General features: G+C 40.9%; 1 protein-coding gene across 4 annotated transcripts in view; it reads right to left on the bottom strand.

Moving 5' to 3' along the window:
- KIF6 (kinesin family member 6) overlaps positions 1–15,960 on the bottom strand; it is a 271,652-nt gene that overhangs the window by 201,901 nt on the left and 53,791 nt on the right. For all 4 annotated transcript variants that reach the window (XM_054024404.1, XM_054024405.1, XM_054024406.1 and 1 more), the window contains exon 6: positions 14,043–14,172. In XM_054024404.1, coding sequence (XP_053880379.1) covers positions 14,043–14,172 — 130 coding nt within the window. The remainder of the gene's footprint in view (positions 1–14,042; positions 14,173–15,960) is intronic.

Raw genomic sequence — 15,960 nt, 5'->3', positions numbered from 1 at the left:
AGAGTGCGCGTGGCTCTGAATAGAGAGACAATCTAGGCTGAACGCTCCTGTAAGTGGAACCATAGAAGCAGCCAGGTCTTGCAAAAAGGCTTAGGCTGGATTTTGTTTTATTTTGAGTTACTTAGGCCCAGATCCACAAAGGGACTTAGGTGTCTAAAGCACAGATTTCTGCCTCAGGCAGATGTCTGGACACTATATAATGCCTAAACCCCAGATGATAGTCAGACCAGGGGCAGATAGGCAATGTCCTACCTATCTTGCCTGCGGTGCCCAATCAGGAGGTGTGCTCAAAGCGTGCCTAACTCCACACAAAAGTAGGAGAGGGAAGACAAAACCTTCTTTATAACCTTTAGCCCAGTGATTAGAGAACTCACCCAGGATGTGGGCGACCCTATCAATTCCCCTCTCTGCCTGATGTGGAGAAAAGATTTTAATTCAGGAAGTGTGGAGAGCTGAATTGGGGTCCCCCACATCCTGAATGAGTTCCCTAACCACTGGGCTAAAGATTAGAAAGAAAATCACCACCTCCACCACTAACTGTGTTTTATGTGGGGCCCATTCTGTTAGGGAGCCTCTGAGAACCCTTATCAGATTGGGACTTTGGGATCCGCAGGCAAGAGAGGTGGAGAATGCCTAGTCTGAGGCTTATGCTTGTGTTTAGGTGCCTGGATAACAGGACCGAGCAAACTGTGTGCATGTTCATCGACAGATTTTTTGGCACATTGGAGGCTTACATACCCAGGGGTTTTAAGTGCCTGCATGATTAAGCAGCAGCTGAATGGGGGTTTTGAGAATCTAAGTTTGGGGATTAGGCACCTAAAATGGCAGTTGATATTCAAAAAGATCAGAAAAAAATGTCACAGTAGTTTATACAAGCAATATCTAAAGGAAACAGTACTTAAAAATGATTTATCTCAGTTGATCCAGTAACTTATTTGGGTATTAAAGAGTGGGAATGGTGCGCAAATATTGTACCAGAGGGTTTTCACAGCAGAGATCACGTCTGTACAGCACCTGGCACCATGGGGCTCCACTCATGACTGGGGCCTCTGGCCACTCCTGGGATGGAAATATTTAAAATGAATTAAAATGTAATAATGTATTTCTTTGTCATCTGGAGCTTCATTACAGTAGCTGTTTTTCAACACACAGAAAAACATATTTTTACTTAATTCAACTTAATAAAGTCCAGTGGTGTTAACGTGTTATAAACACTTAAACAGATGGACATATAATCTCAATCATTTTTCTAAAAGGCGTGACTACAATGTGAAAAGTGAATATGTTAAATTGCACCTTCTTTACTTCACCAATTCTGTTTTTATGAAAACTGACGAGTCAGATTCATTTATTTCAGTGAAAAAAGTATGATTTTACTACTCACAGATCTAGGAGTGAAGTGGATATTTTTCTGGCTCATCCATTATCAACAGAATTATTAAGTAAGTTTCATTTGAGGGGCCACCACTAGAACCCCATTGTTTTCAAATTATATACTCAATAACACCTGTTTACTCCATTGAAGGCAACAGGGTTACAGAGGTATAACTAAGGGCATAATTTCAAGAGTATAGGATAACACAGGTATAGCTAGGGCAGAATTTGGCCTACAGAGTCCCTATTGTTGATGGTGATGCAAAAGCCACAAAGAAAAGAGCTTGACTTTCCATATCCCAGGCAGAATCTGTGGAGCTGGCAGTCAGAACTCCCCTCACAGTCTACTTACATATAAAGTGAGCAAATCTGATCTGGAAATCATGGACACTATAAATGTGGAAACACCAAATGCCATTTTTACAAAGTAACTTTTCAGAGTAGAATGATGTTTTAACCAATACCGTCACTTTATAATCTGATAATATTTCTACTTTGCAGTTCATATATATTCAGCTAAAGTGTTCCTACATACTGAAAGCTCCAGCAGAGCTAGTGTAGGAAGTGTAAGCCAATAAAAATTTAAACTGTTAAATGGGATGTGATTATGGAATGGTAATTGCAACCATAATCCCCCTCCTCCTCTTCACTCTCCTACTTGTACCACACACATAGATGCAGGGCACAAAGCAAGAGAAACAAAAATGTACTTGTCAACAACACCGGCCAAACAATAAGGCCCCTGTTCCTTTTTTTGCATCTTACATACGAAACTTCACTGAGCATTCAGCATGCAGCTGTTATGACAACTTGAAATGAAAAAAAAATATTTTAGACGGGGTCTCAATGCCTACTACAAAGATTCTGCTGGTGGCTTTCAAAGTTGGTCTTGGTTTTGTTGGCAACACTCCTTCCATATGTCTATGAAGTCATTCTTTCAGATTAACTTAATGTGAAGGAGGGTAAACTATGGGAGGTGCCTGGCTCAAAGCAGATGGTTGCTATTGTGAAAGCTATATATAGAATAATAGATGAGCTACATGACTTGCAAAGAAACAATTCCTTCCAGGAATTCTGTGACGACATAAGCCACAAAAGCGGATCTCAAGTCCTCTATGATGTCATGTGAAAATACAAAGGAATTAATTACAGGTCAAATGCTGATATCCAGCTGTGGCACTGTAGTGTAGGGATCCAATAATGTTTATATCTTGTAAAAACATTTTTTAGTAATGCATCAGCTTCTGGTCTGATGTTAGAAAATGGATACAAGAGATATTTCAGACACACATCCCCCCAAATTCCTATTACTATAGTGGTAGGAAAAATGTCCAACATTGTTTAAATTAAAACAAACCTGTTTAGAATTTTTGTGACTGCAACCACTAAGTGTATTTCATCATTATGGTTGCCGGAACAAATACCATCTATAGAAATGTGGTTGACCAGAATAAAAGAATTAGAAGAAAAGGAATGATGTATTGCCTGTATTAAATTAACAGAACTATTTGAGAAAAGATGGGCTATATGCAATGAATGGGTAAACAGAAATTTATTGATGTAATATTTATACCATTCTGTATACATTCTGAAGTGTTTCCCAAACTTTTGAAAACTGAGTCCCCCTTCAGGAAATCAATTGTGTCCCTCTGCAAAACCACCATGTGTTGTTAAAGGCTTACCCACCTTAATTTATACATCTGCCATCTACCCCTCCACACCAGCTAGTCGTTTGTGCCCTCTCGCCCTGAAGGAGCACTCCACACTTTGGGAAATGGTGACCTACTATAACTTGTCACTTACTCAATAAAATACATGTTTAAAGGGAATTAAGATTAATTAAATGTGACATTCCCCACAATGTAAATCCCCCAAAGCAAGAAAAGGTCTAGTCAGAGTATGATTAAAAGGTGTCCCATAGTACGTATGTAGCATATTCACATTGCCCATGACAGACTCTACATCTTCACAAAACACTTCCTTCTACTTCCAACTTAATTTCCTTCACAGTGTAATGCAAAAGAGTTGGTCACTTACCTTATAGTAACTATGGTTCTTCAAGATGTGCTGTCCATCTATAGTCCACTCTTAGTGCACATGCGCCCCATGTGCTTGAGATTGGAATCTTCTGGCCAGCGATGTTCCTTGGGGCTGTGCCTATGCACTAAGTGTCCTTGTGTTCCTCATCAAGGTCATGAAGGGTGGTGCTGCGTCAACCACCACTTAGTTCCATTTAGAATCCAGGTGTTACAGGACCTCATAGTAGTACGGAACAAGGCCAGCTCATGGAATATATATGGACAACACATCTCAAAGAACCACAGTTGCTATCAGGTAAGTAACTGTTTCTTCTTCTTCAACTGTTTGTGCAAATATATTCCACCCTTGATGACTCACAAGCAGTGACCTGATGTAAGGAAGTAGGGGCTCAGAGTCTACTTAAAGATTGAAGTACAGCTCTGTCAAAAGAGGCATCAGATATAAGGACTTACCCCAGATAATAGTGTCTCATGAATGTATAGACTGCATATTTCTGAGAAGGGCATGTTTCTCAACAAAGGTGCAGAAACTAACTAAGTCCTAGTGGAGTGGGTCCTAATCTGCACTGAAGGATCTAAAGTAGCTAGAATGTAACAAGTCTTGATGCAGCTAAACACCCATTTTGGAAGCCTGTGGGTAGAAATAGCTTGGCTCTTTGATCTGTCTGCAAACTAAACAAAGAGTTTTGAGGAGACTCTAAATGGTTTGGTCTTACGTAGACAGAATGATAATGCACGAAGGACATCCACAGTATGTAACCTAGACTCCCCTTGGTTAGAATACGGTTCCAGGAAGAAAACTGGTAAATGGAACTTTTTATTCAAATGATAGCTGAGGCAAGAATTTGGTATTAGGAAGTAATTGGAATAAAAACATTTTCCTGTGTATTGCAATGGAACTTGTTCTACAGCTCTGAGAGAAAGAAGTGAGTCCAATTCATGGTATCACACTTTTTCATGAGAGGGATGGGGAAGAGGAATGAAGTACAGAATAACTGAGCGTATCCTACTGAGATTACTTCTAGAACCCAGTGGTCTGATGTTATCAGGTTCCATGACTCCCTCCTCTCCCCAAAAATAAAAGAAGCGCTCACCTCTCCCATTAATATGACTATCTCAAGATAGTTGCAGCATGGTATGAATATGATGTAAAAGCAAAAGGTCACCCCTCCAACCCTTGCTTCCTTGGTGGTTCCAAGTCTCTTTGGTGGAAAAAGGCACTCAGTGTCTGTCTGTCTCTGTCTAGTAAAAGATGTAGTCTTCCTTACTTTCATCTAGGAGCTGGTGTATATACTCCAAGAAAATGAAGGGTGGCTAGGGAGTCCTTCAATGAATTAAGAGCCTCATCTGTCTTTGCACTAAAGAGATCTGGGCCCAAAAAGGGGAAGTTCCTCCATCATCATATGCACACTCCTCCCTCACCTGAACATTGGAGCCAAGATGCTCTCCTCAGGACAATGGAACTTGCCAGGGATGGGATCTGGTCTCAGGGGCATCTAGCATTGCCTGGGGGGATATTCTTGCTATCATTTGTCCCTCAGAAACCAAAGATTTAAATTTCTCCCTGTTCTCTTGCAGGAGTTTATTGATAAACTCTGAAAACTCATGGTTGTTCAGAAAAAGCCTGGTAGTTAATCATTTGAGATTGCAGGCTGGCTGGTGCTTAATTCTGCTGAATAAATCAAGATACATTTCCTCTTGTCTTTCACCATCATTTTTGGCTGTTTTGTGTTACTTTCAGTAGTCACTGCCACTAACAGAAAGTCACGTACTGAATGAGTATATAGATACTTAGAGTTGGTGGATGGTACATGGAACCTCTTATACACCTTCTCAGAAATCAGTGTCACTGTCATTGGAGTCTGCCAGATAAACGAGGCTTTGTTAGAGCTAGCAAAACTTAAGAGTAAAGCCAGACAACTAGGTATGATGGTGTGGAGTATTGTCGAAGAGCCTTTTGGATCACCTCCGCCAGGATTTCTAGAGAATCAGCTATAGGTCTGTGCACGTCTGGAACTCTTGTGATCTTCCAAGTGATATGGTGTAGATGGAGCCACTGCCTTGTCTAGGGACGATGATGAGATAGCAGCCTGCATGATCTGTTCTTCTGTTTGAGGTTGCTCCTCGTTAGATAATTCCTTAGGTTGTTCAAACTGATGGATTGCAACCTGGGACTCCCTAGCCTTCTGGGAGGATGCACAGGAGAGTGAGTCCTCATCCTAGAAGGTGGCACAGATGTTGTTTGTCTTGTGTGGGGCAAACCCCATAGGTTCCACTAGGACCATGGCTACATGCTACATGTAAGGAAGGGGGACGAGAGGGCACCAGAACATCTTCCTATCTCTGTATCCCATAGATGAATTAGGTCTGTAAGATGCCCGTGATGCCTTTTTAGAGGTCACCCTTGTGGAATATACAAGTGATCCCTCTTTGCTTTGTTAGGAATGAGATGAAGATAAAGAGCACTTTTCCTCTAATGGAGATGCTATCCTAATAGGAGTACTTAGAATCAATCATAGAATCATAGATATGAAGGTTGGAAGGGACCTCAGGAGGTCATCTAGTCCAACCCCCTGCTCAAAGTAGGACCAATCCCCAGACAGATTTATGCCCCAGATCCCTAAATGACCCCCTCAAGAATTAAACTCACAACCCTGGGTTTAGCAGGCCAATGCTCAAACCACTAAGCTATCCCCCCCCGCCCCCCCGCAACCACCTTCTGGCAACAAAAATTGCTACACAACCCCAGGAGGGGTGAACCAAAGCCTGAGCCTGCCTGAGCCCTGCCATGCTGGGTGGGAGGGCCAAAATCAAAGCCCCACTGCCCAGGGTGGGGAGGAGCCAACGTCCAAGGGCTTCAGCCCCAGGGCAGGGGGCCTGTAATCTGAGCCCTACTGCTCAAGATTGAAGCCCACATGCTTTGGCCCCAGACAGTGGGGCTTGGGTTTTGGCTTCGGCCCCTGGCCCCAGCAAGTCTAACGCCAGCCCTAGTGACTCCAGTAAAATGGGGTTGCAACCCACTTTGGGGTCCCAATTCACAGTTTGAGAACTGCTGGAGTAGGGGGGAATACATGGCACCATTAGCTTTGACCAGCATCTAACAGGGACTTGGCACTGCAGCAGCAGTAGGCAATGTTGTAGAAATGTTCAGCACCATAGATAGCAGTGGAGACTATGCCTTTTGTGTCTCCTGTAGCTCGCTCAGTACCATATACATTCACACTATGGAGGACAGTGCTACCATAAACCTCCTTGAATGAGTTGACAGTACCATTGTGGATGGTGCCAAGATAATCAGTATAGACACCGTTGGTGTCAAGGAAGGCAGTACCGTAGAGATTAATAACAAAGGAATCAGTGCTGAAGAAGTCAGTACTGAAGTACCTGGTGTCGAGGTAGACGTTGATATCCTGGCTTTTGTACTGGAGGCAATTAGTCTCGATTCTCAAGATGATGCTGAAGGTCCAGTTCCATACTCCTTCTCAAAGGACTACAGTGGTACCCAGTTTGGGCCATGAAGTCCCCTAAAGTGGGAGTGATGAGGTGATTTCAATCTCTTTTTGCTGGGAACTCCTGACCTCCATTTACTTCATCTAAAGTCATGCTCTGGTGGTCTAAAAGCTGTTGTGTTATATTACAGGAGAGCAACATGTTTGAATTTTACTGTCCTAATACAAATCAACAGCTTTTGCAGTTGTAAAATCAGCAGTGGGCATGTGCTCTTCGTATAAAAGAAAATTGTTGAACTGGATTTCTCACACACCTTGTATAATCCAGCAAAAACTTGCTCTTTATACTTATACTTGCCGAAATATACTTACAAAATGAATTATCACTGAAATAAGGTATCTGATTCACTAATGAAGGTTGGGATCTGCACAGACTGTGATGTCTTACCATTCTTCAAATCATTATGTCAACCATAAGACAAAAAGTGACTCCAGACTCTAGGGCAGTGGTTCTCAAACTAGGGCCGCCGCTTGTTCAGGGAAAGCCCCTGGCGGACCGGGGCGGTTTGTTTACCTACCACACAGCAGGTTCAGCCGATCGTGGCTCCCACTGGCCACGGTTCGCTGCTCCAGGCTAATGGGGCTGCAGGAAGCAGAGCAGGCTGAGGGACGTGCTGGCCACCACTTCCCACAGCTCCCATTGGCCTGAAGCGGCGAACTGTGGCCAGTGGGAGCCGCGATCAGCTGAACCTGTGGATGCGGCAGGTAAACAAACCACCCCGGCCCGCCAGGGGCTTTCCCTGAATAAGCGGCGGCCCTAGTTTGAGAACCACTGCCCTAGGGACCTAATTTACATTTTCACTGAGGCTACTATACACCACTCTGTCAGTGGAAAAGAACCTAAAAGTGGATGCAAATATGGCTTTGGTATAAATCAGAAATAGATCTTATGGGTAAAATTCTGGGTCTATTGAAGCAATGAGAGTTTTGTCATTGACTTAAATGGACCCAGGATTTCACACTAGGAATGTATGTTTTTCATCATCAAAAAATTGTTATTTTCTCCACAGTTAAAATAGGAAAGAAACCCATTTTATGCGGCAGCAACATATGGCAAGGTATGCAGTTATACTGGCAATAGTGATCTTAAACAATTGAAGGTAGAATTGCAACCTTGCAATGAATTATTGTGAACAAATATAAGTAAATCTAGGCTACACGTTCATCAGTAAGAAAAGTCTGGGTAATGTCACTTATTTACCATTAAATATAGGAGATATATTTGAAGCTGCAGACTGAAAGGAGTCTTTCTAGGTATCTGACATGAAGATATCAGGAGACCAAATATATTTTTCACTTGTTTCTGATTTTTAAAGCAAGCCCTCACTTCGCTTTAAAAAAATTACCTTGTCATACTTCATGTATTAGTGTCCTCATTCAGAATAAGACTTAACAGTCAGACCTTGATGCAAAATCTTTATTATTCCACTATGAGACTATTATTCAACTTTACATTTATACAGCACTCTTTATCCATAAAAATCATAAAACACTTTAAAGATTGTTCAATACAGTAGGTATGTGACAGTAATTGTTCTACTACTCGTTGAAATGAAGTCATGGCTGCTTGACGTATGAATGCCATTCCGTGCCAGCCAAAGAGGAATTTAGGGAGGTAGAAAGTCATAACTCAGTTTGAAATGTGGCCAGTGCAGGGATAACATGCCAATTCTTCCCAAAAGTGCCCTTTAATCTCAACTGATCATAAAGTGTCAGGGTCCAATATTTATGTCTCACCCAAAAGATGGTGCTCCCAACAGTGTAGTGGCCCAGAGGAGAGTATTAATTGACAATAAAATTAGCTAGAAGAGGAGTGAGTCTAACACGGATGTCACAAGTAAGTCCCCACAGCCATCTTTAAATGTTTAAAAGCTTTATTTTCTATTGAAACAACATATATGAACATTGCCAACCCCCTGCTGTTTACACCGCCTGCATAGGTGCCTCAAACATGTTAAGTAATGGAACAATACTTTGTAAGTACAAACAACTGAGAGTTAGAGTCATAAAACCATGTTTTGAAACATTTCCTTCCTCATTAAAGTGGACTAACTTTTCATTCGAGAAAAACAAATGCTGGGTTTATTTGTAATTGCAGTGTTTAGGCATATTGCTCTAACTTAACAAAATAAGATTTGAGATTTCTAAAACTTGTGCATGCTCTTGGGAGGTTACTGACTTTATCTTAGTCTTTTTAAGTTTAGAGGAACACAAAATCCAATAAAGAACTACATAGACAAGTTGTGTCTAAACTTTTCAGCCTGAGGGCCACAAATATTATTTCAAAAAAGGTCTAAAAACAGCAATCAAAGAACTGCTGACCTTAAGAGGTTAGAAATTATTCAGCCATGCCCTCCTCCCCCAAAGATCATATTATTGGCTTAATTAAGAGTTTTAAAAATAAAAATAATGGATTTTTTTTTGTTTTTATATACTTTTATTTATCTTTTTTAAACCTTCATGTCATATTTAGGACACATTTTCAATCTTTCTTCTACAACCACATGAACTAGAAACTTTCATTTAAAAAAGGTAAGGTGAGATTCTCATATATTTTAATGACTTGAGGAGCTAGGGCTTTAAGAAAAACAACAATATATCACAAGACTTGTGTCATGAAGTGGGAATTTTTTGTAATATTTTTATGAATCCTATGCATGCCTATATTTTGCATTGCTACCCAGTGGGGGAAACAGCATTAAGTTAGCTTTCAGGGCAGGCTAAGAGACATAGATGTGTGTGTGTCACCTAGCTGTCTCAGTGGGCTGAATGGGTCATTAAAAAGGACTGGCTGAGGCCAACTCATATCAATGGAAAACATGAGAAGACAATGGAAAGCCCAATCACCAGGACACTGAAACCTAGCAACCAATTATCCAAAGGGAGGAGGGAAGCAGAGCAGAGACCCCAGCTTGAGAACAAAGGACTGAGAGATGTGATGTGGGGGGATAAGAGTTGACTTCTGGAAGAAGCTGGGAGCTCACTCACCTGGGAACTAAGGAAGGAAGTCAGAGAGACAGGCTGAGAGCCTGAAAATGGAATTCATTACAGCTTGGCTGGTGAACTGCTCTGGAATGACCAGAATGGTCTATGCTTTAACCTTCAGCTCTCTATGCTAACCTAAGGACTTCCTGTGCATAGAGATGGCATAAATGGTTCCTCCATTTCCCTCCCGACAGCTCCGGGTGCAGAGGGTGTCTAGCAGTATGTAGGCGGAATGGCTGGAGCATGTTGTGCTATGGCTATTACTTTGGAGACTATATACCATGTTGGCACACGTTAGAGCAGCTCATAGGTTGCTCTAACCTAGACTATGACAGAGAATCAGAGAACCATAACTGGTTGCACTGGTTTCTCTTCTCATGGCTGCACCCTGGGTTGCTGTGTGTGGGAAGAGAGCCATCCTTTGTCAGATACTGCCCTAGACTCTGGCAGAGACTGTCAAGCTCTTCTGCTCTTCCTACGGCTTACACAGACTGTCAGGGAAGCAGACACTATTCTCCTCTCTATCTTGGTGCTGCAGCAGGCCTTAAAGAGAGCTGTTGGGCAGCTGCAGTAGAGAAGGGACAGCAGCTGTCCAGCATTCTCCTAGCTCATATCAGAGTTGCTCTTGGGAAGGTAGGAGAAGTAATAAGAGGGCAGCTGAGAAGATGGGACCGGTTCAAACACTTCAATTAAAAAATTTCATGGCACCACTCAGGGACCATAATTTGAATTCATAATCAAATATCAATTTTCTTCTCTATGCAGCCACTGGTGAGGGAGCTCTGGGACCTTCTTATCCCGCAGGCTCCTAGAGCTTGGAAGACCACACAGCCAATAAAATAGCCTTGCAGCCAGAGCCCCATGAGTCTGAATTGGCTGGCATGGGCCAACTGCAGGTTTTTCTTTGTTGTGTAGACGTATCCATAATTAAGATACTTAACTCCTCTTTTCCTCTAGATTCCAGTATGTTCTTGTATCCCCTAGATTAGAGAAGTAGAGAAATTTTCCTTCATCCCCATCCCTTCTCCTAGCTAAATCAGAGGGACACTCTCATAATTGTATCCTCCTTGATTCCTCTTTTGCTTTCTCCCCTCTCTTGGCTTCCATGACTCTATGTCTTTATAGTTATCGTGAAACTTCATTATTAGCTCCTTCATCATGACCTTTGGTGATTTCTTATCTTCACCTGTCTCACTCAGTTGTAAGCCTGAATGTTTTGTCTATATTTTCTCTCTCGGCAACATCTTCTGCCCCCATGGCATCACCTACTATTTTTATGCCAATGACCAACCTAATTCTCAACCACCAACATTACCCCTCTCTCTAGGGGTAGAATGTCCTGCCTCATTCTCAACAAAACTGAACTCAACCTTCCTCCTAATCCTTCTTCACCACATCCCCTATCACCACTGATAAGACCACTATCTTTCTGTTCCCGAGGGTTGCAACATTAGTGTCATCATAAACCCTTGTCCATACTACTTCCCCTAAAGGAAGTCTCCTAGTAAGTCCTCATGATTCTTCCTCTTTAATATCACCGAAAATATACCCACCCTCATTTCCATCCCCACTACTAATAGCCTTTGCCATAGCTTGATTAATTCTCTTACCTTGATTACTATAAGTTCTCCTTCCAGACTCTCAAAATACCACTACTAAAGTCATTTCCCCCTCCCATCACTAAGAACAAGTTATCCTTCTCCTTGAACACCTTTACTAGCTTCCAGTCTCTTACTCTATCAAATTAGAATTCTGTCCTCACCATCAGAGTTGTAAACAATCTTGCTTATGCCTACCTCTCTGTTTTGATTTCCTTTTATTCTTTTTTCTCACTCCTGTGCTACACTCATTCTTCTCCTCTGGGCTTCCAGCTGCCCTTACACTTGGAGCACTTTACCACAACCTTTCCACGACACATCCTCTCTTTTCTTCAAATTCTTCCAGAGAACCAGTTCTTCCATGAATGCTTTCTATCTTGCTCCCTTCACAAATAATTTCCACACAGGCGCCATTCCCTGAACTGCTGCCCAGAGTCTTGTCTTGATCAGACTGTAAGCATACTGGGGTAGGGAACATGTCTTATACTGTTTGTAAAGCAATGTATAAATTTCACAATGATGAATGAAAGATTATGAATAAACAAATGAGTCAATCAAACCACCCCTTTAAAATTAAAGAGTAAGCAACACAGTTTATTACATCAAGTAACATAGATAGCCCGATTTTCAAACCTGGGTACCTTAACAGGATATCAAAATCTTGCATTTAGACATGAAGATCATCACTTAGGTGCAAGTAAATTGTCCTTGATATTTCTAAGTGTGGATAAAAAGAAGCCATTGAAAGATGTGGACATCTTATTAAGGAATTCAAGTTTGAAAATTGTGCTTCCCATATGTAGTACGGCAAGTAACATGAAGATACTTCTTGTAATTTCAACCAGCAGAGGGTTCAGTCACAGCTAGCATTTTTCCAAGTAATTCTGAGCAGTTCATCTTTTTCATTTAAAATTATGAGATCAAGAACACTAATTAACATGCAGTTCTCATTACTAGCTTTAAGAAAACACTAAGTTGAATGAAGGATATCTGTAGAGGTTTGGGGATTGTTTTTAATGTTCTGGACTAACAAGTATGTATCTTTTCTTAATAACTTTTCCTGAAAATGCTGGCTACAACTAGAGTACATGAAAATAAACCCTAAGGAAAACTTGATTTTGTATACCAGGTCTTGGGACTATGTTTTGCAAATGTTTTCTGGTTACCATAGTAGCTTCTGAATTTTCTCTGTAAATGTGAAGTTAGTAATCATTTTTTTAAACTAGGTTACCAAGTCCTTTCCCCTTCCCGCAGTAAGCTCTCCCTTCTCAGAAATTTACTTCTGACAGTCAGGTACACACACACACACACACACACACACACACACACACACACACACACTTAAAATGGCCAGAGCATAATGTTTTACAGAAGCCAAAATATGTGATAAAAAAACAGCCCAAATATTTTGCTTTTCAGGTGCCAAAAGACTAGAACCCTTATTTGCCATTATTATGAAGAGTGATCCTCCTATGTTTTTCAATGTTATAACGAATTCCAGAAAGAAGGTATTCTCACAGCTGTAGTCAAAAGTGTCAGCTTCTTGAATGAACGCATTATGGATTTAAGTGTTCCTTTCTAAGTCTGTGGGTATGTACATATCAGTCAATGGGGGCCAAAGGCTACCTTGTATTTTTTTCATATATTTGAAAGGTTTCCTGATGTGAAACATGTTCTCTCTATTTTTCTCCTCGCTAACTTACTGTGTACCTTTCTGACATTCTAAGATGTCTTTTCAGAACAGACCCCTTGAATAAATTATAACCTTCTAAGATGCAAATAGCTGTATTGAGCATGCTGCTAGGAAGCAGAGAAGACATCTCATAATTTCAGGGGTTGACAATGCCCTGCTACTATAATATGCCTTTTATGTCTACATTTCGTTTTCAACTACTGAATACGAAAGAAAAACTGAAGATTTCATTTTAAACATAGCATATACCAGTGTTTGTTTCTTTTCCCAAGTAATACACACCACACATGCATATTATTTGGGGAAAAAATACAGGGACTGTTAGCTGTTACTGTAACCACTTCAAATGCAAGCTGTTATGTCTGGAAGAAGTTTTAACAGTGCCATATAAAATGATGACTGTTCAGATCTTTTTATGTGCATACATGTGGGACACACATAATATCCAAAAGTCAGTCTATGTGCTTTTATTCAAAAAGGCTGCATTTATGTTTTAATTGCAATGATAAATTATTACATAGCTGACAACCAATCAGAGTCACATATTTACTGGACTGTGAGGTACCAACTGCACAGAGAAAGACAGTATTATGGTATTTCTGAAACAGTGAAACGAATAAATACTCTTTAGAAAAACAAAGTACAAACATTTGAAAGCTCTTCACAAAGTGAAAAACATAAGTGCAGAAAATGGAAACATGCTTATTCCATTTTCACAATGGACATCTATTAAAAAAGAAGCCACCATTTCATGTCAGCCCCCTGCACTGGTTAAGCAGTTGTTATATGAGAATATTTATAACTATTTTAAGATAAAATTTGTACCAGTAAGCTTGATTCTTACCTCTGCAATCATCCTATTAGTGTCTCCCAAAAAAAGAAGGTTCAGTGCTTCCTCCTCGTTGGTTGCTTGCTGAAGAGACAGGTTTTTCAGATGAATGTTCTGATCAGGGTCTTCCATTATTGTCACTTTTCTACAAAAAAAAAAAAAAAAAAAAAAAAGGACAGAATAAGAGAATACTAGAGCTGATTGCAAGTGATCCTTGTTTTAATATTTTCATTAAGATTTCAAATAAAATAGTGGGTATTTGAACAGGCCTGGCACAGTAAAAATAAGCACTGAAGATTTGAAGTATTAAAACAATACTAACATTATAATAAATACCAAATAAGTACTTTTGATTCCCTGCCACCTCCTGACTTCTCATCCTTACTCTCGAGACTTTGATCTCCTTTAGATCATTCCTATCACAAATTAAGCATGTTTATCTCACCATCTTTAGAAAAAACAAAACACATCTTTTGACCCCAATTATCTCTACGACGGTGGTTCTCAACCGGCGGCCCAATTAGCACACAGCTGCAGCCCATGTGACATCCTCAGGGCCATACAGTTAGTATCTATATTGTGTGGATGCGGCCCACATAACACGGAGAGACCTGCATATGCAGCCCACAATGGTAAATAGGTTGAGAACCACTCCTTTACGACGACTGCCCTATTGACCTTCGTCCCCTCATTTTCAAAGCCACTGAATGCACCATCTCTTCCTAACCTATATTAGAACCATTCCAACCTGGTTTGTCCCCCACTCTCTTCTTCACTGGACACTGTTCTAATTAAAGTATTTAAAAAACATGTTGTGACAAAGTCTCAGGGCCTCTATTCTATCTTCGTTCTCCTGGACCTCTCTGCTGCTTTTGACACAATAGTATTCTCTGTCTCAACATCTTGTCCTTCCACAGCTTTTGTAACTCTGTCTTCTTCTGGTTCTCTGGTTGTTTCTTCAGTCTCTTTTGATAGATCCTCCTCCACCCCTCGCAGTAAAGATCCCAACAGAATTCCATCCTTGCCTCCTCTTCTACCTTTGCTCCCTCTGGCTGATCTTTCTGTGATTTGCTCACAAGGCATCAATTACAATATTTATGTAGATGATTCACAAATCTTTATTTATGTTCCTGATCTGACCCCATCAATTTGACCTCATATCTCAACCTGTCTCTCTGACATTTCTTCCTGGATGTCTTGCCATCCGTTTAAACTAAACATGAATCCACAGTGAACTTTTGCTCTTACCTCCAAATTCCTCACCATCCCTACATTCTCTGTTGTTACCACTATATCACAATATCAGATCTCATTAGCCTGCAAGTAATCTTCCAAGCTCTTTCCCTTGACCTGGGCTTGAAATGGAAAGTAAAATGTAGTGGTACTCTAATCTCTTCTCACTTGAAATGCTACTCACTATAGTTTGTCCAGATATTCAAAATATTATCACATGTGCTCTCCTGGATTCTGATTGTCTTCTCAGGATTGTCTCCCTATAAATGGAATTTGAGATGCCCAGAGGAAAGCTCAGATTATCGCATAGACACAATAAGCACATGATTAAGTCCCTGGCTCACAGAGTTACATGATGGCATCAAACTATCAGCTTTCATTTTTAAAATACATATATATTTCTAGCCTTCATGGTAGTGGAGAAAAGCTTAAAAGCTTGACTTACAGTGTTAACAATGCATGATGTTTGCCCAAATCTGTAGACAGTCTCCAGAAAAGTGAGCAGCAGCCAGAATAACCAGGGAGGAAGCTACCTAGCCCCATACCCATCACCACAGGAGCATAGACCCCTGCTGATCTGGGAAAGGGAGGCAATATCTTGTTGGGATGGGAACGGGGCTTGGCTGTCCTACCGGGCTCTGAAAAGTTGGCTTACTTTCAGTGGGACTCAAGATACTCCCTTGGGAAATGCTCCTCCTTT

Source organism: Malaclemys terrapin, chromosome 3 (assembly GCF_027887155.1).
Source record: "Malaclemys terrapin pileata isolate rMalTer1 chromosome 3, rMalTer1.hap1, whole genome shotgun sequence".
Classification (NCBI taxonomy): Eukaryota; Metazoa; Chordata; order Testudines; family Emydidae; genus Malaclemys; species Malaclemys terrapin.
This window is presented reverse-complemented; position numbering and strand designations above follow the sequence as displayed.